Source organism: Brachyhypopomus gauderio, unplaced genomic scaffold (assembly GCF_052324685.1).
Source record: "Brachyhypopomus gauderio isolate BG-103 unplaced genomic scaffold, BGAUD_0.2 sc62, whole genome shotgun sequence".
Lineage (NCBI taxonomy): Eukaryota > Metazoa > Chordata > Actinopteri > Gymnotiformes > Hypopomidae > Brachyhypopomus > Brachyhypopomus gauderio.
In genome coordinates, this window is record NW_027506883.1 from 2,090,915 (window position 1) to 2,113,516 (window position 22,602).

Below are 22,602 nucleotides of genomic sequence, written 5' to 3' on the forward strand. Positions count from 1 at the left end.
TCAAACAGGGCCTTTCAGATTTGCAATTTATAGGCTGACTTGACTGACCTAAAATTCAACTTTAATTGTCTCTTTTAATGTATCATCCTTAATTCTTAGACAAAAAAATAGACAACCCGCAGTTCTTGTAATGCCAAACTTTTCCCAACCTTGGCATTGTCTCATTTCAGTAGCATTTTGCCATCACATGCGAGCCAGTGCAATGATAGAAATAGTTCAGGGTAATACCGCCATCTATCGGTATGTTTCTGTCTGAATTCGTTTGTGATCAATTTAAGCGGGATCAGAAAACATACTGTATATGCCGTCGAATTTGAGCTGTTTATTAAGGGTCTTTAAAGACAGCAACAATACAATTCCATATTTATCCAAAAAAGAAATAGTGGTAAAAGGCGTAGGCGACATGCAATCAAACTTGTTTAGAGTTCACAATGCATAATATGATATGAATCACACCAGTATCAAATATAAACTCAAAATACTGGGTGTCTTGAGGATGCTGTAAGTATGTAATTGAAAATGAACCAAGTAAAATAAAAAATAAAAACCCAGATATTACATTTTATCTAATCTAATTTTATCTTTTATCTTATATACATTTAATCTAACTTGAATTGAATACACCTAAATGACTACAGCACTCCTGTGCTCTGTACATCCAAAATGTATCAGATGGTTGTTCATTTCAGAAGTCAAATCAGAAATTTGTGCAAAGAATTTTTGTTTGTTTTCCAAAGATGATTATTTGGGTTTATTTTGGTAAACGCACAGTGTGGAGATTTTGGCTATGAAGTACAAGTTGTGTGTTACATGTCTCCAAATACAGGAATGGTATTAATATATTTTTGAAGATTTTGAAATTTTGGTCAGCTGTCCTTCTAAAATGACTTGTTATAAGTTAGCTTGAACTGTGGTATATATCCAAAACAAAATTATACCTGTTATGAGAGTCACTCTGTTACAAACCTTTCTAATGCTTTAAAATCAGAAAGAGCAGTAGATACTGGTTTCAGTTGGTTAATCATCAGCTGTTTTAGTAGTTTTATCAGTACATACAAAACCATCAAGCACTTAGTTAATATGAATTAATTAAGTAAATATTAACTTTATTGTTTCATTCTACATGACAAAATTCTATTTTACAGAATTTCAACTGACCATTAATGCAGTAATATTCAAGTATGAACCATTTTTAAGTGTATAATGTTTGTAACATGTTTGACATTTTAGAACAGTTTTTGTACATAAGCAGTGTAACTTTTTTATATTAAAATAATTAACATTTGTCAGCCAAATCAATGATTGTCTTCATTATTGAAAAAACATGGAGAACAGTAGGCTACATTCTGCTTTGAGTAACAGTGTTTGAAATAAAAGTGCTTGTCTTTGAGAAATAACTCCACTAATAGATCTGCAATTATATGTTGATTGGTGAGTTAAGATCTGAGATATTTATGAGAATATGTTATTCTGGAGAAATGGACTTTGTGGAAGTTACAGTTCAATGTACTGTGGGAAATGCAGGATGGCTGTTATAATTTTGAAGATTTTATTACATTAGATAGATTTATTTGGAATAAACTCTATAGGAGTGTTTATAGGATGTTATCTCTTTGAGCTACAAGAACTCACATGTAACTTAAAATATATGTTAAGTCAAGAAAATGAACATGGTCAGCAGAAACAGTCAGCAGTCAGTAATCTTCAGAACTCTTCACATACTTTGCTTGCAAAGCTAGTTTCATCTAACCTGATTCTGAGTACAAGTTTATCACATCCGTTGATGTTTATTGTGCATTCCAAATAGAAATAATAAAAAAGCACCTGAAGCTGCAGTAGTATATCAGAGGATGGATGTTCTGTGGTGCATTCGATGCCTCTACTTTAGACACCTGTAACTCTAGGTGGAGAATTCACGGTGCGTCCGGTGCAGAACCTTGGACAGGAACTGCTGAACCAAGGCCAGGCGGCCCACACATCCAGCCCTAGATCTCAGTGGGCGTGATCTTCTGGTGCTGCTGTTTGAAGACCCAGGTCAGGGCTCAGTAACAGAAGCGCACCAGGGTGATGATGAGGAACACGAGGGTTATGATGATCAGGGCAGAGAGGATGAAGAGGAGAGCAGCAAAGACGTTGTTGGGGATTGGAAGCTTCAGCAACTTGCCCTCGGCTGGAATCATGTTTGACTGGGCTAGCATGTAGCCCAGAGACCAAGCTATACTCGCCTTATTGATCTGGAAAACAGACAGTTCAAAGCTATTTGTGATGACGTGACTTATTAACATTACATACGTAATTGTCTTAGAATTACCGCTGCATGGAAAATGAAGTTGCAGTAGATGAGGAATGTGGTTTGAAATGAATAAAATCCCGTTGTCTTCATTTTTGCACCATCCTAGTTCTAAATATTTATCTAACGCTTGCTTTATGTCAGAAACTGTACCTCATTTTGAAAATTGAGATTTTCCCAGTTGTCAGAATTGAACTTGTATCCATCTGCAAGAAGTGTATGGATGTAGTTTGCAGAGTAACAGTGAGATTTCAAGTGTTTCTCTGAGGTTTTGTAGTTTTTCTTGAGCTGGAAGACCAAAAAAAAAAATGTGTTGAGTGGCTTAATAAGAAATACTTATACACATACACAAAATACACAAAACAAAACAGATGTAAATAACCATGTCAAACATGCACATCTCGGTCTCCAACAGCAGTACTCACTGTTTTCCAGTCCTTGGAACACAATGACCACATGGTGGTATTAAACATTTCCAGGCTGTTAGAACCATTTACTTTCAGAAACTCAGTAGTATGGTAGAATCCAGCATATGCCTTAACAACAACAGATAGCAGCAGATAAGTGACAGGGGATATCTATAGGACACTTTTAGTCCTAAAAGTTTAAAGTTGATTTTCACAAGTTGTGCAGTTATATTGGCAATTGAAGATTAGCAAACTTTCATCAAAAGAAAAAGAAAGGACCCAGTAAAAGCAAATCCAGTCAAGACACCAAAACCTAAACTTTTTTATCTTCATTTATAAAAACAGGCCTGTCTGCCTATTAAAATGACATTCAAATAGACGATTATATTATTTATATATATATATATATATATATATATATATATATATATATATATATATATATATAAAATGGTAAGCTGTCAAACTAGGTGGGTGTGCATACCGTGAAGTCACCAGTCACTGGTGGTTGGTAAACACCTTCAAAAGAGCAGTTCTCTTTTCCTTGACAGGACTTCAGATCAAAAATCCTCCTGACCAGATGTTTGCACATAGCTGGGTCGCTCTGTCCAAGGAAAGTGATGTTCTTTTCTGGTCCATACTGAGCTGGTGCCTTGCTCTTTGTACACTCACTGCCGAAGACATCGCTGGCTCGCATGGTGATGTTGTAGCCAGCAGGATAGCATGGGTGGTTTATATCTGACCACTGCGAGGAACTCTGAGATGGGGGTGGGGAAGATCTTTAGGATGTGTCCTCTGCACTGGAGGCCAATTATTACACCCTGAAAAATATCCACTAACCACATTTATCACATTAGGAAAACCACAGCTCATTAGATCATTACATGATGCATCATCTCTGTCCATAATTTGTGGTACATGATATATATTTCACTTACAAATACCAAATAGGAAGAAAAGAGTAATGAATCTTAATGTAATTTGGTTTGTCACTTTCCACAACGCATTACTGATGACAGAGCAATCTGGGAAGCACTGGCTAAGCTCGGGTAAGTTCAAGCATCAGCTACGTGTTTAAATGGACCACGTATGAACATTAATGGATTTGTGAGAGAATGGGTTTACAGGAATTTTACATTTCGCCTTGCGCTGGTCAGCTTTGTGTAATTAGTGTAAGCACCAAAACAAGAGAAATGGACTGATCAATACAGTAATGCAATAATGTACCTTTAATAGGCCTCACCCTGTCTACTGAATGAGATAACACTAGATTCCACCCCGAGGAGATCAGGGCTATTCAGGTCCTGATAGTTTCTAAAGAAGACTTTCTAAAGAAGAGACTTTGCCATAAAAAGATAATGTATTTTTGATGCAGTGACTTTTTTTCCTGTACTGTACTTTAAAAGCTGATATGGAGTTATATCAGTATGCGTAATATGTACAGTGCTGGAAGAGTGCTGGGAGAGGGCCGTCTGCGCATGCTTTTGTTCCGTATTTTATTTCCCCCCACAGGCAAATAACATTTAAGTGAACAGAGGCGAACAGGTCAGCCAAGCCTACCTTTGCCAGCTCTGCTAAGACTTTCTTCTCTGCCTCGTTTTTGCCATAGCACAGGAAGCTGTGTGTGTAGATGTTGTATTCGTAGCCATAGAGTGACACCTTGACTAGATCCTTCCCTCTGGTGTCATCGGGGGCCACAAAGGCGATCTGTGTGGACGCGCCCCCCAGGTCCAGCGAGCCCACCGTTCTGCCTCCGTGTGCATGGACCCAGGCATTCCAAATGTTCTTCTGTTGGACAGATCAGAGCCGGTTCAGTGATTTAGATCAACTGTGTGTGTGGAGTTCGCGAAATCTTCACAATGTCACATTATCACAATGTGTGGCAACTGAAATAAGACCAGTCAAATGTTTGTGGAACTCAAAAACATCTGCAAACAAACTCGTAAACCTATGCTGTGTAGTTCTCCCCTAAAATCACCTTTTTTTGCCTTACTTTTTTCATGCTAATAACAAAGAGCTTCCTTCATCTTTGAATCTACTGATTAATAGATGTTTAACACAGCTGTCACTCAAAAGGGAAAAGCCTCTTAACCTGACCTCCAGGAAGTTCCCCAGCAGGTAGTTGACCGTGATCCATCCATACAGACCCTCCTCCTGACCTGAGATGATGGATGCGTTCTGGAAATCGAATGGTAAAGAGAGCAGATAGTTCTGCAGAGTCACCAGGATGTTGTTAGCAGCCTCTTCATTCTTCTGCCTGCACAAAAATGCATTGAGGAGGCAATTAAAATAAATTAAAAATGTCATTATTATTATTTAAATTATATACTGTATGCACTGTTTTGGAAAAAAAATGAAATATTTGTGCATCAACATTAAATATCTATATTTGTCTTAGAAGCAACAAAACATTAGCTAAAAATGCCTTTATAAAGAACTGTATAAAGAACATACATTCAGTCAGCTGTGTCCAAACATTTGACTGGTAGTGTAAATGTCTTTAAACTTTGCTGAGCTATATGGCTCCACTGTTTAACACTGCAGTACTGTTGCAAAATTGTGATAAAACAAGTAGACATGTTTGCAAAATTTTAGATTAAGTGCTTACTTAAGTAATCTCATTCCTGCAGTTGCCCCAAGAAAGACGGGTGTGGAATTATGCTGACTCAGGGGGACTGCCTTTGTTATGTTTTCCATACAGATTTTAAGGTTTTTCCATGATTCAGTGGTCATTTCTGAGATACCTGGACCTGCACATAAACATGAACATAATCAGTAAATATAATAAAATATACTAAATATAATATTATAATAATATATAATAAAATGTGGTCCTACAGTAGAAGTCAGTATACTCATTGGTTTACTTGAATCACATGATAAATTTAGTTTGAATAGAGAAATTAGCCCCATTTGACTGACAACTCAGGAAATCCCCTGAGACCACTCTTCTAAGTTGCACATCATGACTGAGGAGAAACCTGTGTGAATTATGGAGATAAGATATGTGTGATAGTTCTATTGGTTCGCACCTTTGACCTGACACTTCTTGGTCTGACTCACAACCCCGGTGTTGTTCTCTTTCTCGGCTGGCCACTGGTAAAGATACACAGTGGTCCTGGAGGAACCAGCATCCAGCACTATGCCATACTGTACACAGAGAGACACAAGACAGACAGAGAGATAGATAGATAGATAGATAGAGAGAGAGAGAGACGCACGGAGAAAGAGAGATTGATTCTTGAAAATACTGGCATGTTCCCAACATTAAATAGTCCCATTGAATTACAACTGTAGTAGTTTGTCATTGCTGAAGTTGTTTGTTGGGGTGTCATGAAGGCACAAGGCTTCACGAGGAATTAGTTGAATTCCTTAGAGTAAATCTTGGTTGTTAATTTGCCATTCTGTCTCAACTACCCTGTAAAATGTTCAATGGAAAATTTTAACATAGATAACATTTGGTGTTTGTTCATAGTCAAAGAAAAAAAGACAAAAAGAAGAAACTTTTGCTGTAGTATGATCTTAGGAGCCATTGAACCGTGGAAGTGGCTTACACCTTTGTGTCAATATGACTGAACCATAAAACTAACTCAAAACAAGCCAACTTTCATATAATTGGCATTCTAATGGCCAAATAGAGGAGTGGGATCAATTACTGATAGTTACTTACTGCAGTTTTTCCTCAGGATCAATGAAGATTGAGTTATATAAACAATACAAGCATAATGACACATTACACAGTTGACCTCTGGGATTGAAGCCCCGAGGTAGTCTATGCTTTTATCCACATGCTCAGACCTGCACCATTTGCAGTTTCTCTCTAGCCTATGACACATGTTGATAATAACAGTGGCAGTCTTAAAAACTAACTACAGCTGTCAGAGTTAGCTTTGCAGAAGCTTGTACACACAACATTTCCAGTTAAACTTGGTTGGTTTCTCCACTGTACAATTTTACAATTCCTTGCAATGAATCCTGATGTGTTTGGAATATAATATGAGCCTTATGCAGTTTGACTGGTGAATTAATTATGTGAAGGGTCTTACCTTAAGTCCTGGGGAAACATAGGTGCTCTTTTGCTTCTGAACTACAGCGATTGCGATGATGACAGCTATGCTGACCAACAGGAAGAAAGTAGCCAAGGCTGTTGTTATTTTGCTCATTATTTCCTGTAAATGGTTGAAGTAAGAGCACAAGTGGATTATTCCTGCCCACCCTTGAATGACCAGCTTTAGCTGATACATATAACAAAACTCAATTTTGAGTATAAAATATTAATACAGTAATACTTTGCATAATCGTCATGTGTGAATATCTTTCTAACTGAGGCGAAGCACTGGCCCTCCCTCTGCCCCCGGCAAGAGTGCCCATCACCTGGTGGTCAGAGAATGGGATCAGCCTGCCAGCAAGAGAGAAGCTTAAATCTCCTCGGGGAACCCCAGTTCACATGACTACTCCAGCCTCCAGCCGGAGGGAGCAGGGAGAGAAGAGGTTCCCCCAGAGGGGAACTACCCTCCCCAGAAGTACCAGGAGGGGTACAACCTCTCCTTATCCTCAGATGAAAAGGAACTGCTCCTGTACCATAGTCTGCATGACCGTGAGGACTCCCCTGAGCTCCCCAGCGAGGCCCCAGGGAATGCAGAGCTCTCGCAGAGAAATTCCGACATGGAGGTAGAGGAGGAGGAGGAGGAGGAGGAGGAGGAGGAAGGGGAGGAGAGGCAGGTCTATGACCTAGAGGATCCAGTCAGCGGGTGCTCCATCATAATGCAGCCTCCAGTGTGCGTAAAACTGCAACCCTCTGGGCACGCTGTCCAGCAGCTGGTGCGTGCCTCCTGCAGGAATCTGAGGCCAGTGCACGCTCTTCAGCAGCTAATGTGTGCCCCCTGCTGCCTGATTCACCACCCGAGGGACCTCTGCCTGCTGCCCCGCCCACAGAGCTGCATCCCCTGCACATCCCCCCATGTTGTGTTTGTCACTCATCTTTGGGTGTTGATACTAGAGTCCCTTGTGTGCTACATTTTCATTGCCTGTTCTAAATAAACCTGTGGTTTTCAAAGACACTTGACTCAGCAACCTGTGTAATCCCTCATATTACAGCTGTGTTACAAAATAACCCAAACAAGAATGACTTAGCTAGAAGCCCTAGATAGAAATAGCTGATATGTCAACATTAGGTCTGAGTATGTCTCTCCTAACACACAACACGGGAGCTCTCAGTTCAGTGTTAGCATTTTACATGTCTCACTACAGATGTTAGCATCGCTACTGATATTATGATATGCAGAGTGAATCCAGCTAAAACCTGTACTCCATAGTCCCTTACACACATTAAATCTACTCCAATCACTGGAAATGAAAGAAAGGTGATAAGTCATAAATAATAAAAAAGATGTTCAAGGCTTGAGTGAGACATTGAATAAGTCTGCACTGGAAAGGGCTAAAAAACAATCCAGACATTTTAATTCCTCTCATGACTGAAAGGAAGCTGACACAAACTGTACACATCAGTAGATACATATGTAAACAGATAGCTTTAAAGGTCTTACACTACTGTATTAAGAAGGCACATCCAGCAATTTGTAGATCTGCACCTGATTTGACACAATCCGTATTTCCACAATTCTCAATTACATTTTTGTTTTCCATATATTAAACTTTAATTTAGCATTGTTGCCAAGTACATTAAGGTTCTGTTTTTCAAATTAAGTCTATCCTAACATTATATTATGGTGCACTGAGTGACTTGAGATTATAGGAACATACCGGGGGACTTGAGGTTATAGGAATGCCTATTTAAGTGTATTGATTCTACAACTGATTTAAGATTTTTAATCCTAAGAACTTCCTGACTTGATCTGAATTTGTCAAGGCTGCATAGAGGAATGGGACCTAGTGCACAAAGAGTGCTACAGTACATCAATACATTACAACACAACAGCTAAACATAACACAACAGCTAACAAGCTAACATTTAAAGCATATTAAATAACTATATCATATATATATATATATATATATATATATATATATATATATATATATATATATATATATATAAGTAACTACTTGACGAGTCTAACTGACCACAACTTAAAGAAACTACGTCAGACGTGCATGTCCACATGTATTTCAGCCCCTTATAATGAACACGGGTTGGTAGATCTCATGGGATGGGAGATGCAGCTAGCAGTTGGATCCTAGCCAAGACTGACATGGAAATCAAGTCTTCGTAAGAATTCGTAAAATGCTTCCATTTTTGTCTAGTCTAGTGTTAACAGAATTAACACTATTGGCTTCAGTGCTGCTTTTGAAAAATGACACTATATTATTCTATTATACTATATATCTATATACTACATATTAAACTACATGAGGGATAAGATCCCCCACTCCGCCTCCCCTATTTAGGTACAATTAGACATTTTATTTCTTAATTTTTGAATTTTCATTGATGAATCAAATTTAATGGAATATCACTGAAAAATAACAAAATGCAAACACCTCAATAAACATACATACATATTTATATATATACTATATTACATATATACTTAATATATATATATATATACTATACTATAGTATATATAAAACACAACTGGATGAATGAAGTCCATCTTACTAAATATCTTTAACAAATGAACATCTTTGCCTACCTTTCTGTGTGAACCTTCTGTGAGGTTATCAGAAGAATGTGATTCTTTCTTGACCATCCTGTATGGCCAAGTGTGTATCTGGATGTATGACTGTATTTGTGCATGTTCAAGAGTGCTGGGATGGGAGGGGCCTGGCCTTTTTTTTCTTGAATGAAGAGGCAACACTGCTCACAATAAACTCCTCCCACATACACACACACACACCCACACCACACACACACACACACACACACACACACACACACACACACACACACACATACACCATCCTTATAAGTCCTTCCTTATATACTTTTTGGGGACATATGTTCAGGCTAAAGAGTTATTCATTTGACTTGGTACTAGCTTTTCATACCTCATACTCGTAATACTGAGAAACATGCTGCTCCTCTTCTGACTGTTTCTCACCGGGATTGAATACAGTGTAATAGTATATTATTGTGCTGAAATTGATGCTCAGAACAAGATGTTCATGCATCTTCATCTGTTCAAAATTATATCCCGCTTTCAGATCCCATACACCCATCAGTGTGGTGCAGTTTCCCAGGAGGACTGAAGAACCACCATTTATCTATATGGAAAATGTAGAAAGCCATATAGGCATATAGGTTATAGAAGCAGACTACAAACATATTGTTAATGTACAGTGATTTCTGTGGGTAGTTTGGCTTTTATGGTGAACTGGAACTGTAGCTGCCTGCTTTTAAAGCACTCTATGGTAATGTAAGGAGGAAGAGGAGATGTGTGTGGTGGCTGATGGTCCAGTAAAAAGTGCAGACCAGTGCAGAAAAGTGTTTTAAACAGAAACACAGTCCATGTGCAAGACGTGCTTAAAAAGTGTGAAATTAATCATAATTAGTTTGAATTATAATTGTGTTACTGACAAATTTACAATCTTTGTATTTGTTTGAAAGCAAGTTTTTCTTAGAAAGTACTTTCCATCATCAATCTATATGGGACAAATATGTCCCATCTATATGTCAAAAAGAATCAAACCAGGATCCCTCAAAAACCTTATCAAGGTTACAGAGTTTTAACAAAAAAGTTATCATATTTACAAAACCCTGCATATTTCAGGGCAGTGTACCAAAGATTTTATTAGCATCTAAACCCACTCTCAAACGCAGATCTCGCAGGTAATAAACGTGTGCTCGTACAACAACCAGACCAAAGTGCCATCTCTGGTACAACCAAGACTCCCATTTTATGAACATCTCTGTCACACGCATGACTGTCTTCTTTGGGATGACTGTCTCCATCCCTGGCAGTCATAGCAATTAATTATGCTACAGCTTTCATTGATACACAGGCAGAAATAATTTCCTTGCATTCATACAAGTCATTCACAGACAGCTGTAGAATTTCAGATATCAAGCCTCGGTAGAGCATTGTAGTACACATTGACTAGAGCAGAGACAGTGAAACTGGATTAAGCTTTTCCTCTTATCACATGCTGGCTTTAATAGGAATATTTTTAGATGGGCGGGTGATTTGACACCACATTAGGCAGCAAGAGCTGGAAAATCCGTCGTTCGCTATTAGATTGATGCAATGGGGTGAGTAGGAAACATCTTCTTCAGTGCTCCCTGGACTCTGAAGGGGATTGCTGCCTTAGACTTCACTACACTCAAACCCTTGGCCTAAAATGTCTAGCCCTGTATTTGATATCAAAAGGACAATGAACAAAGGCATGTTCCAAGCACACAATGCAGAATGGTCACCTGCTACCTCAACATCTCATTTGGCTTCATATAAGGTCTGCATTGGGTTTTTTTCCCTATTGCTCATCACTTTCCAAACAAGTACATGCACCTTTAACCTCAGTGAAGACATGTAGGCTTTCTGACTGACCTAAACCACTGAATTAATGCATAATAAACCAAACAGGTGAGTGTAAACAAAAAACAGCAACTGAGGATCTAATAGATTGCAATGTAGTTTCATTGTTCGCCCAGCTGACCACAAACACTCACACAGTCTCTCTGCCTTTCTCTGAAACATTGGTGCTGGTTATCCCTTCACATATAAGTCAACGTTACTTATGCCACATTTCCTCTAGACAATTATGTGGTGAACAGAGGAGGACTATAGGAAATAGAGCCCGGTGGGAAATTACTTACTGAGACACTAAAAATCCTATATAGCATTATGCAGCAGCAGAGTCCTCTAATATATGAAAATGGTAATGCACCATATAAACAAATATCAAATAGAAAGCCCATTCAGTGATGTGATATCAGTTTTCAGGCACTCTGTGGAGAAGCAGTGGAAAGAGTGAGTGAGAATGGGGAAGATTTTCAAACAGAGTAGCCAGAGGGCTTTCCTCTTTACATTGTGCCCTTTGGCTTCATACTTGGAGTCTGGTATCAATTACGCACAATCAGACAATTGTTCTACTCTGTTTTTACTGTTTTTAGTCAAATATCACTGTTCTTTGTTCTCACATTTAAGCAGATATTACTGAGTTCAGTTACTAGCCACACAAGTGGCCAGTTGTGCATTATTGCCTGGTCTGTGGTACTGTATTACTGACTACGAGGCATCTTGTGTCGCCACCCAGTCTGGAAAGCGTGCAGACAAGATATGTTTGGTATTAAAAGAATTGTGTTTATTAAACATGTTTTTCAATGTTTTTCAGTCCAGAGAGCACTGGATTTATGTATTTTCATATTGATCCATCCAATATGAAGCTTTGACAGCAATGCAAAAACAAGTTGTTAACACAACTCACTGAAAACGATGCATATCACATTAATTAACTTGAATATCAAATGTTGACTTCATCAAAGTGTTTAAAAAATGTAATTCACCCAGCATTATTCAGTCTGCACTGATGCACTTACCGTGCAGCTTGTGCCTATGTCTGGAGGCTGGTGAAGTATGCTCAAGTATAGTCAATGGCTCTGAACTATAGTTGATCACTAGCACCCCTCTCTGGGCAAAACCGATGCTGGACAAATGTATCTAAACAAAATTTTACCTTTAAAGATTTTTACATTAAAGCACATTGTATCTTCATATTGATATAAAACTAAAAATAACAACATTAATAATCATGCAGTGCAGTAATATCGCCATGCACATAATGTGAATAGCTCTATAGTATGTTAGACAACATAACATATCTCAACGCTAATGGAATTTTGTACAATATATAAGAAATAACATTTTGTAGCTTATTATCTGCAATTGTAATACATTTGACAATTACTGAGAAATGCTACAGTACCCAACATCATATTTGCGTTATCCAGTCATGCCTGGCTTGTCTGCTGTGATGACATAAGCTAATGAAATCAATTAAAGTCATTTTCTTTCATGTCTAATATTGCATTTTAAGATTTAAAACATTTTTACGACGGGCATTCAGCATGGGACATATTCGCAAATACATTTGAAGTGGATATTAGGAACGACTGGCGGAAACGAAATGTCCGGACCGTACGGTCTCTTGTCCGGACCTCCAGTTTGTCAGAATACCAACATGTGTGTAATATCGGCGCGCCACAAAACTTACGGGGACCAAACTCCTGCAGCGAGCCGTTTCATTGGTCCTGTTAAACTACGTTAAGCTGAGCGCTATCGGTTTGCATGCGGTCTTCGGTATCTCGTCTGACCCGGTCTGATGGAGGTAATGTGTTGTCTTCTATTTAAATTCCCCCAAACTAATTCATATAGTTTGACACAGATGTCTGTATGTAGGCCGTATGAGAACTTCTAAGCTACCTTGAGGTCTAAGTTACGGCCAGAAAAACCTGCCCGACTGCCTTATTTCAGCGGCACGGCTAAAGTTAGATAGCGTTAGAAAACTCAGCTTAACGTAGGCTATGTAATTACGATTTTACTTAATCACCAATCAAAATAGCACGGCATTTTAACGTTAACCTGTCCCGAACTTGGAGAACGTGGAACAAGTTAAAACAACACCATGACCTTGATTTATAGTGGCTAAACACGTCAACGAGAAAGTTGTTTTTTATTAAGTTTAACAAATAATATAACTAGCTAAATGTGTTTCAGAGGGTTACTTTTGTGTTTTGCGTGAATAATAAAGCTCGCATAGCTAGGAGAGCCCACTCCTCTCCAGCAGGAGAGTTAAAAGTTCGCCGATAGCTAATCTAGCTGAGCAGGAGGGAGCTAGCCGGCCACGCTAGGACTGTTTACGTTTGTCAGCGAAGTTGTATCTACTTCAGTCTCCTAACAGTCAGGGTTGGAGACAATATTTCAATATGTCTTTTGTGAGCTTTGCTCTTTAAACGACAAAAGAAGGCGTTTTTGTTCTTCATAATGCTGTATGAACTGTTTACTTAAAGTAAAATGCATGTGTTGGACGGGAGAGGCGCTCTTATCTTAACCTGCAGGTTGTTTAGTAAGGACTGATTAGGTGTTCAGTACTAACGAGCAGTATCAGCACCCCTGACCCACATTTTCTGCTTTTTGCCTCTCAAGGGGCTATTAGATATGGTCTTAGAAATGTTGCCACCCAATTAAATAATACTCACATGATCAGCAGATAGGATTGAAAAGACTGAAAAGACGTTCCTCTCTTTTTTCCAGATCCCTGTAAAGGTTTGGTGTCTGTTGGTGGTGTTTGTTGTAAGTTTAAAGACTGGCACTTGCTACAGCGATGGGAAGGTGACGGCAGCTTGTGAGGACATGGTTCCTCTTCACGGGCATCATTCCAGCCCTGAACCATCTCCATACAAGATCAGTGTGGATAAGATCACATTCAGTCCTGGTGATCAGATTAAAGGTATGCTGATATAGATACTGAGTTTCAGGCGTTATTTGTTTAGGCTGGATGGCAATTCCAGTTGAATGTAACCCCCCCCAGACTAGAAACACGAGGAGGTGTGTGTTGTGTGTGAAAATATTTCCTGATTTCCATTTATGTGGAAATATTTTATTTTAAAAAATTAATATTTTCTGTGGTCTTATGATTTTTCTATTCATGTGTTGTCATTAAAAGTAAAAACACCAACCTGTATTGAATAAAAAGTTACAAGTTTAGGTTTACTGCTTTGGATGTGTGTTGTATTACTCACAAGTAGGGTTGCAACGGTATGAGATTTTCACGGTATGATAACCGTCTCAGAAAATACCGCGGTATCACGGTTATCACGGTATCACAGTTAGTTTGTATATTATTAAAAGATACACCGACCCTTGAAGAAATTACAACAAGTTATTTTTGTTCAATTAACTATTTATTGTAGAAACCTGGAACTATTGTATACAAAATGTGTCCTTTTAAAAAATAAGCTGTACACATGTTTATATAAATACTGCAAAATTAGAGAAACCTAAATCATGGATTTCAGTACAATTATTTAAGTTTAAATTATTTAATATCTGATAAACTCAGCCTGGGTCAGTGTCTGATCAACAACTGTTGTAAACGTCCGTTGTACTGCCAAGTTGGAATATAACCAGATACTGCAGGAAGAGAGGATTTATTTCTGACATCATCACAATAGAGATTTCTATTTTAAGGTTTTCACACCGAGTCTGGTTTTAACATATCAAAAACAGGTACGTTAGAATTTGAACGCATGTAAATTAATAGCGTCTTTCACATCCAGTGAAAGCAAGGACCATAAAAAGCTAGGTTTATACTTTCACTAGTGACCGTAGCACGCGACTCCGCACAGTTCTTTTGTCTTACGTTAACAAATACGAGCCTCTTTTAATTCCAGGACGAAACATGAGAGAACGTGAAGACGTTAAGATTGGGCGTTTTGGAAATAAACAACCATTAAATAATGTGATGAAAAAGCGAATTATTTCGAGTATATGTATAAATATTTAACTTAATTAAGTTTAAGGTGCTGGGAAATATTGAAACGGACCTTTAAAGTGACGTACAAGTGTTTTAATTCCACCTTTTAAACGTGTATGAATCCTGCAAACATGACTTTTTCATTGCGCTGAGGCGCAGCGCGCGCAAAGTTACAAAATTCGAGAGGTGCACGACCTCGCGAATCGACAGCGCGCGAGACCCTCGCGCACGGGCGGAGCCACCGCGATTACGTCATTTTCGCCACTGATTTTAGTTTAGCTTTTTTTTTTTGTTAAAAAATGTGTTAAGTCTGATGCACTTTCTGCCATTCTCACTGCTGTGTGCTGAGTAGCTGAACCGGAGTGGAGTTGCGCATGCGCGGGTCAGTTTCTCCGCTGGCTTGCTTTTTACCGGTAATAAGCAAACGCACACGGTATGATAACCGTGCATTTTAATACCGTGGTATACCGTGAAACCGGTTACCGCTGCAACCCTACTCACAAGATATTGTATGGGTTCTGAAACGTGTAGTAACAGACGTGAGAAATGAGAGTCTGAATGTGCTGGTGGGTCCTGTATTTTTCTTCTACCACAATTTGACAAGAACTTTGCCTTTGTTCCCCTGCAGCACTTAGATTGTGTTCGTATGCTTTTAATCTAAGATTTCATGGCATATCAAGCTACCATTTTATCTGTTGCAAGTTATAATTGGATATAGGTTTTTTTTTTTGTTATCAGTCTACCCATTTGTAAAGCCTTGTGTTTTTTGTTGTGGCAGTGACGTTATCCATGGGTAGCTCAGACTCCAAGCAGTACTTCAGAGGGTTCCTCATCCAAGCACGAGATGTTGAGCGTCCTTCTGCAGGAGCTGTTGGGTCTTTTAGCCTCCTCGATCCTGCCATGTCACAGCTTCTGCAGTGTAACAATGTAGAGGTCAGCCACTCCACTTATTTTCCCATTGTTGTGTGTGTGTGTGTGTGTGTTGGTGGGGGCTTTTTATATCAGAATGGTTGGTTGAGTAACCCAGTTCCATAATGCACCGTTTCATTTTGAAAGGCCTCTGCGGTGAGTCACACCAGTGATTCCCATAAGACGCAGGTTCAGGTCGTCTGGACTGCTCCACAAGACTCTCCGTCTGCCATCCAGTTCGAGTGAGTGTTTGTGCGTGTTGCTTCTTGTGTTCTCACTGGCTTTCTCACTCAGGAGTTGAAATCTTCATACCACTTCACTCTCCATCAGAACACACTGTGCAACACATCTCAACCTGAACTGTAATGACGCTTTTTTGTACATGACACTTTCCCAGTCTGCGACTTTATACTGTCAACACTGATGCTACTTAATCATGTTTACAATACTTAAACTACATTACATGACTTATTTAAGCTTGTTTTTCATTCTGCTTAATATATGTAAGTGTATGTGCATTCACATGTCCTGCTACTATAACACGGCAATTTCCTTTGTGATATGTAAAGTTCGCTCCATCTATCCGTTTGCATGTTTCAGGGTAACCGTGGTTCAGAAATACAATTTGTACTGGGCCAGGATTCCAGGTCCAGTAGTGTCTCAGAAGGGCACACCTCCTCTCCCATCACACTCTACTGCTGGAGCTCAGACAACCACAGCCACCGCATCCCTATCTCACCCTGTAAGACTGGCAACACTTAGATTTCTGTAGATTTTGTTCAATTAAATGCACGAGCATGCTTGCAATTTTACATAGAACAATGATTCTTGCTGCCATTGTCATTATTCTGGGAAGTTGACACAACCATGGGCCGTCTCAAAAGCCTGGAATTGAAGTTATTATGATTGGATCGGCACAAAATGAAGCCTTACTTGGAAAAGTATCTGTTTCGGAAACTGAAAATCCTCCTATATAAGCTGCTTAAGCTGATGAATTAACTTCCCAGCATTGCATAATGAGTGTAAAACCTACAGCATAATGCCCAGCTTGACATGTGATTAATAGTGTGAAACTTTGCCTCTCTTATAGCTCTATCCAGAGCAGCTCAGCTTGAGCCTCACAGTATGACTGTGAAAAGCAAGGTCTAGTAAAAGCTAATGGAACATTTCATTGAACCCTTTGGGGTCCTCAAAGTTACTATTCTTTGTTATAATTCATATATCGTTTTCTGGTCATAGTATACATCAGTTTTTTATTTATTATAGTGTTACAGCATTTTTTTATATTGCAGGAAAGGTATTAATAAAATCCTATTGATAATAGTGTGTGTGTGTGTGTGTGTGTGTGTGTGTGTGTGTGTGTGTGTGTGTGTGTGTATGTGTGTATGTGTGTGTGTGTGCGCGTGTGTGTGTGTGTGTGCTTCCTTCTCCTCCACAGTTCAGCTCAGAAGGCTGTGGAGTGAAGAAGTCATGTCTGAGGGACCCAGCTGGCTGTGACCCCCAGAGCGATCCTCTCTGTCACTTCCTGTCCTTCTGGACTGAAGACCAGAGTGTGGTGTTTGAACTCAGTGGACCAGCTCCAGGCTATGTCTCCTTTGCCTTATCAACAGATAAATGGATGGTGATGTGGCTTTCTTTCATTTTCCTTAACAGTTGTCAGCAGTATTATTTGTTATTTTCTCTTAACGTGATCTGACATGAAGAAAATACATGCTTATTTTTAGGGAGATGATGATGTCTACTTGTGTATTAATGACAACGGCCATGTTGACATCAGTGCTGCTTATGTTGAGGGAAGAACGCATCCAGTAACTGCTTCAGAGGTATATACCTGCATCAGATGTGGACAAGGGTTTCATCACACCGATTTGAAATTTCACATAGTAATGTGACCGCTGATCCAGTCCAAACTGCAAAAGAACATACATGCGCACACACACACAGCCCATCTGCTTAAAAGTAACACAGCTCAGTCTGATGTTATAAATGTCGTTTTCAAATGCAGCTTTTGTTCTTAAGTACTGATTTTCATCTGCAGTTGGCTCTTTTTGTTTTTTTTGTTTTGTTTTTGCTCTCTGTAGAATGTTTTGAGAGACACAGCCTGGAGGCTGTCTGACGAAGTCATCCAATGCACCTTCCGCAGAAACATGCGCATCCCAGCCCAGAGCCAAAACCGATCTGACTTGGACCAAACGCACTACCTGTTCATGGCTCATGGCCGCGTAGACAATGGTGAATCATAGTTTTCTGTGCGTTTTCTATTCCTCAGCAGGTCTCTTAAGTGTTACTGCTGACGTTTCGATGAGTTCACTGATCTCGTTTCACCTATGAACCGCAGGGCGGACCCACAGACATGACCGGCAGCCCCTCATTTCAGCACGTCAGGTAGTTGTTACCGGCCCTCCAGAGGATCTGGAAGGCTCTCGGTCTCCCTTGCTCATCAAATTTCACGGTGAGTTTGAACAGTGTCGTGTAGGAACATGCGGAGCATTATTTATCTAGAGTGTCAACCCATTAAAACGGGTAACGGGCTCTCTCTGTATGCAGGTGCACTCATGCTCCTTGCCTGGATGACGACGGTCAGCGTAGGAGTAATTATTGCCAGATACTTCAAACCTGACTGGCCTGAAACCACCGTGTGTGGACACAGAGTCTGGTTTCAGGTATGAGTGTCAAGACGAAGGCCTTATTGTTGGGGTTTTTGTGTTCCTCGTGAGTTGTCTCTGAGGTCTTGTGTGTTCACAGCTTCACCGGGCACTAATGCTATTCACAATCATCCTGACGTGCACTGGCTTCATATTACCGTTTCTGTACCGAAGAGGCTGGAGCAAGGTACCGACACACACACACACACACACACACACACACACACACACACACACGGTCCGTCTGTGTGTGTGACTCACGCTTGTCTTATAACAGCGTGTCATGTTCTCTTCAGCCCCCGCCACCAAATGTATGACTGTCCCCAGCATGTGGATATGTGTCATCTTGCATGCAGTCTGTCCATGCGGAATAAAAGGGAAGAAATTGAGAGAACAGGAACACCAGACCATTTGTTATAATTACACCTAAAGGAATCTTTGGCACATTTTCCATATTGCTGAGGGTTGATCATGGTGCTATTATGGTCGTATAAAATCAGGACTTTAATGGTCATTCAAGTATTATTACGGCAACGTCTATGGCTACATATCGCCACCAGAGGTCATCTTTTCACCACAATAATGATAAACATGTAGCACGTCATGGCCACAGCCACCTCAACATTTACGAGTGTCCATGGAGGTAGAAATGTTATTCATGAAACGGTTTCTTTTGTGCTACTATGCTGTGTGCCTGCTCATCTGTTAAAAGACTGAGGTGTGGGAACGCAAATCATTTATCCCCTGTGATAATAGTTTGTGTATGCTTCCCTAAGCGTGCGGGATCACACCCTTACCTTGGCTGTACTGTTATGACATTGGCTGTTATCCAACCTATCATGGCCCTGTTTAGACCTGCACCAGATTCCTCCAGGTAAAACAAAAATCAGTTATCCGTTTGTTGTGCTGTTTTAGACTGGGCTAAAAAAGAAAATAAACTCAACCTATTTAGATAAATGCCTCCAAATATGTATATGAATAAATTTTTTAGGGAAACAAAGTGTGTAATGTCTCATTTTCTAAATATTCTGTTTGTAGGAGATACATTTTCAACTGGGTCCATTTGGGTGCAGGCACTATAGCTCAAGTGATTGCTGGTAAGAGAGAAAACACTGATCATCCTTTATAGCCACTATGCCAAGAGTCAGTAAAACCTCTCCACCAATACGCAACTGTTCTATCTCTAAACTGTGTGCTCAGTAGTTTCAGTGGTCATGTCCATGCACATAAATGGCTAAGTAATAAACAATAAAGGCGTTAACCGAAGATTTACCATAAACAGAACCTTTTCTTTTGATATGGTTGTCAAATTAAATCCTCTCCCCTGGACTCTACCAGGCAGGTTGGTAGTTATCTGTGAAGGGCACGACTTATCCAGTCCTTCTCTAGTAAAAATGTGGTCAGTTCTGCAAGAACCGGGTCACAGATAAAGTTTGGCACTGCTGAGATTTTATTCTACCTGTAGCATAAAGTTACACACATTGTTATTAAACGAATACAAATAATACTTTAGTAATTTAAAATAATGCATTTGTAATAGACAAACACTAATTAAGCATTAGACACATTAGGCAGTTGTAAAAAGAGATTATATCTGCACTTGTTTTGCTTAGTAATTGTTCTGAAATTGGGCTGTATTTATGTTTTGGCACTGGTGCTTGCTTGAGCAGTGTCTCTGTTAAGGGCTTTAACCTATTTGTGCTAGCTTACTTGAAATAAACAACAAAAAACATGTTGCTTTGGAAAAGATTGTCTGCTAATTCCATACATGTAAGTGTCGATTAATAGATTGCAATGCAAATGAGGAAGCTGTAACGGCCGAATAATAATAATATATCTGTTTACCTTATTATCTTTTGCTCACTGAGATTCACAAATATAAGGTATCTGTGAATATGTAGCATGAAGAACACGAATTCTTAAGCAAGCTGTGCTTAAAACAAGGCAGCATAATGCAATCAAAATCCAAAATTGAATATTGGTGACCAAGGTAATGAGGAAACATGGAGGTAACTGTGTACCTCTTGCTCTAGTTGTGGCCATCTGCTTGGGCGTTCACCAGCAGGCTCTGCTGCTCCCTGCCCCCTGGTCCACTGGGCTCCTGGCTGCCCATGTGATCTGGTTTGTGTTGGCAGATTTGGTTCTGGAAGTGCACAGGCGGGGGCTTTTCCCCACAGGTCAGTACATTTAAAACAAACAAAAGATAAACAACAACAAAACAACTTATGATAAATTTATGATAAATAGCTGCGTGTGCTACATGGCGTTTGATGCTTGTCCTACTCTCGGAGGACCTTATCTGTCAATGTGAAGCAATCGTTTGTGCCGTGGTAGTAATTAAAGTTATTTTGTTAGTGTGAAGAAAATCAATTGTACATTCAGATTGCATCAGACTGTAAAAAGGCTTTTAGGGTAACTTATTAGCAATTGTTTGTGAATCTGAATAGTAATCATTTTAAATGTCATCTTGGCACTTGGTGAAAACAACATGTTTACAATAAAGAGCGGAAGCAAAAAATGTCCCATGCGATGCCTGTGAGATGTCTTAGTAAAGGACATTTTCTCAGTAGCCTTTTTTCTACTGTCACAGCTGTATTGTTTTTCACTTTGTATATATTTTGTGTTTTAGGGCAATTTTTCAAAAACTTTCAAATCTACACAGAAAACATAAAAACTGAAGACAAAGAAGAGATTCTCTTTGTTCCTTCTGATAATGAGAACCACATTAAGGTGGGGATATGCAATTTATCTTTTTATTTTTATTTCTTCTGTTTTCCCACAAGATGAACTAATCTAATGTTAATTTATTTTCTGTTGCAGGGGACTTGTTTTAAAAAGCTTGTTTTAATAATCTACCTTTGTGGAAACTTTGTATTTCTGACTCTTCTCCTGGGCATCATCAGCCAGGTATGATGTACATAGACACAAACCCTGTGTATGTGTTTACTCTAGCTATTACACTGAATCTGTCCCAACATGCTGAAGTCCTCACTTCTCACTTACCACAGTGTCTTTTAGGGCAAGTAAGATCAGAGTATTCTCAGCATTTTGACATGCTCCAAAGAGTTTGGATTAAAAATACCAAATTTTAGGTAGAAGTATATAATTGTAAATTGAGTTTTATAATAATTGAATCAATATTTTAATTAAAATTAAATTTTAATTAAATGCATTTAAATTTGCGTTTGTTTGAATACTTGGTCAAATATAATTAATGATAATGCACTGAATTTAGTGTGTATGTTTGTGTAAAATGTAAAAGTATTGCGACAAAAGTATAGAATTTGTCTTACATAAAGTTCCATTGACACAAGTGTATAAAATCTGCCCTTTCCAAATATTTGTACTCTTTATTCTAAAGAGCTCATTATTTTCAAGTATGGTGCTATGACATTTATTGTTTAAATGGGTGGAGACTGCTAGGGGCCATGGTAGAACTTTAAATCATGTAGGAGACACTGAAGATGAGCAGTTGTCCTGTTTACTTTGATTTTGATGCTGTCTCATGTTTTTATTTAAGTATATATGCTATTTAACTCAATTCATGTGTCATAAATTTCTTTCTAATTTTGTGGGAGAATGTTGTCTTTTTGATTTAGCCTCAAAACTACATTTGATTTTGCTGTATGATCAAAATTATGTCTAGGACATTTGTTATCGCTACAGATTGTATGAAGGTTGAAGTGGATCATCAAAACTTTTGTGCACTGTCTGCCTTTTTAGATTTTAATAAAATCAAATGTCAGTTCGTATCAAGATATAGTTGGTCGCGAATTATTTGTTTGAAAGTACAGATTAAATTTGAACTTTGTCCTACTCATGGTCGTTATTAATAAACTCTTGCTTAGCTTTTCCCTTTTACATCCTGTTGTGTTAAGACCAAATGGGTTGTTCAAATTGTCATGCTCTGCAAGAA

At 39.0% G+C, this 22,602-nt stretch overlaps 2 protein-coding genes across 3 annotated transcripts; one reads left to right on the forward strand and one right to left on the reverse strand.

Moving 5' to 3' along the window:
- Positions 1-323: 323 nt before the first annotated feature.
- entpd3 (ectonucleoside triphosphate diphosphohydrolase 3) lies at positions 324-13,988 on the reverse strand. Of its 2 annotated transcripts, none has more exons than XM_076988392.1 (10): positions 13,856-13,988; positions 6,744-6,866; positions 5,730-5,847; positions 5,306-5,447; positions 4,795-4,954; positions 4,258-4,485; positions 3,182-3,454; positions 2,716-2,826; positions 2,444-2,578; positions 324-2,234 (listed from the first exon to the last, which is right to left on the reverse strand). In XM_076988392.1, the coding sequence occupies exons 2-10, from the start codon at positions 6,858-6,860 to the stop codon at positions 2,043-2,045; spliced, it is 1,476 nt and encodes a 491-aa protein (XP_076844507.1). In that variant the 5' UTR covers positions 6,861-6,866; positions 13,856-13,988; the 3' UTR covers positions 324-2,042. The 2 variants fall into 2 exon arrangements, with proteins under 2 accessions (XP_076844507.1, XP_076844506.1); XM_076988391.1 differs by lacking the exon at positions 13,856-13,988 and adding an exon at positions 9,354-9,517.
- Positions 12,825-22,438, forward strand: frrs1b (ferric-chelate reductase 1b). Its single transcript, XM_076988390.1, has 16 exons — positions 12,825-12,984; positions 13,911-14,106; positions 15,911-16,065; positions 16,189-16,283; positions 16,642-16,783; positions 17,480-17,662; positions 17,766-17,864; positions 18,123-18,273; positions 18,380-18,493; positions 18,589-18,704; positions 18,787-18,873; positions 19,463-19,560; positions 19,725-19,783; positions 20,720-20,863; positions 21,316-21,416; positions 21,507-22,438. Exons 1-16 carry the CDS (start codon positions 12,979-12,981, stop codon positions 21,597-21,599), a joined length of 1,839 nt encoding a protein of 612 aa, XP_076844505.1. The 5' UTR covers positions 12,825-12,978; the 3' UTR covers positions 21,600-22,438.
- The last annotated feature ends 164 nt before the right edge of the window (positions 22,439-22,602 follow it).

Coding starts and splice junctions, on each gene's coding strand:
- frrs1b (XM_076988390.1), top strand. Junction 18,274..18,379: donor TCATGGCCGCGTAGACAATG/GTGAATCATAGT, acceptor TATGAACCGCAG/GGCGGACCCACAGACATGAC. Junction 19,784..20,719: donor TATAGCTCAAGTGATTGCTG/GTAAGAGAGAAA, acceptor CTCTTGCTCTAG/TTGTGGCCATCTGCTTGGGC.
- entpd3 (XM_076988391.1), bottom strand. CDS start 9,410: ATGGTCAAGAAAGAATCACATTCTTCTGATAACCTCACAGAAGGTTCA. Junction 5,848..6,743: donor ATGTTTCCCCAGGACTTAAG/GTAAGACCCTTC, acceptor CTCTGTGTACAG/TATGGCATAGTGCTGGATGC. Junction 4,955..5,305: donor GCAGGAATGAGATTACTTAA/GTAAGCACTTAA, acceptor ATTTTTGTGCAG/GCAGAAGAATGAAGAGGCTG.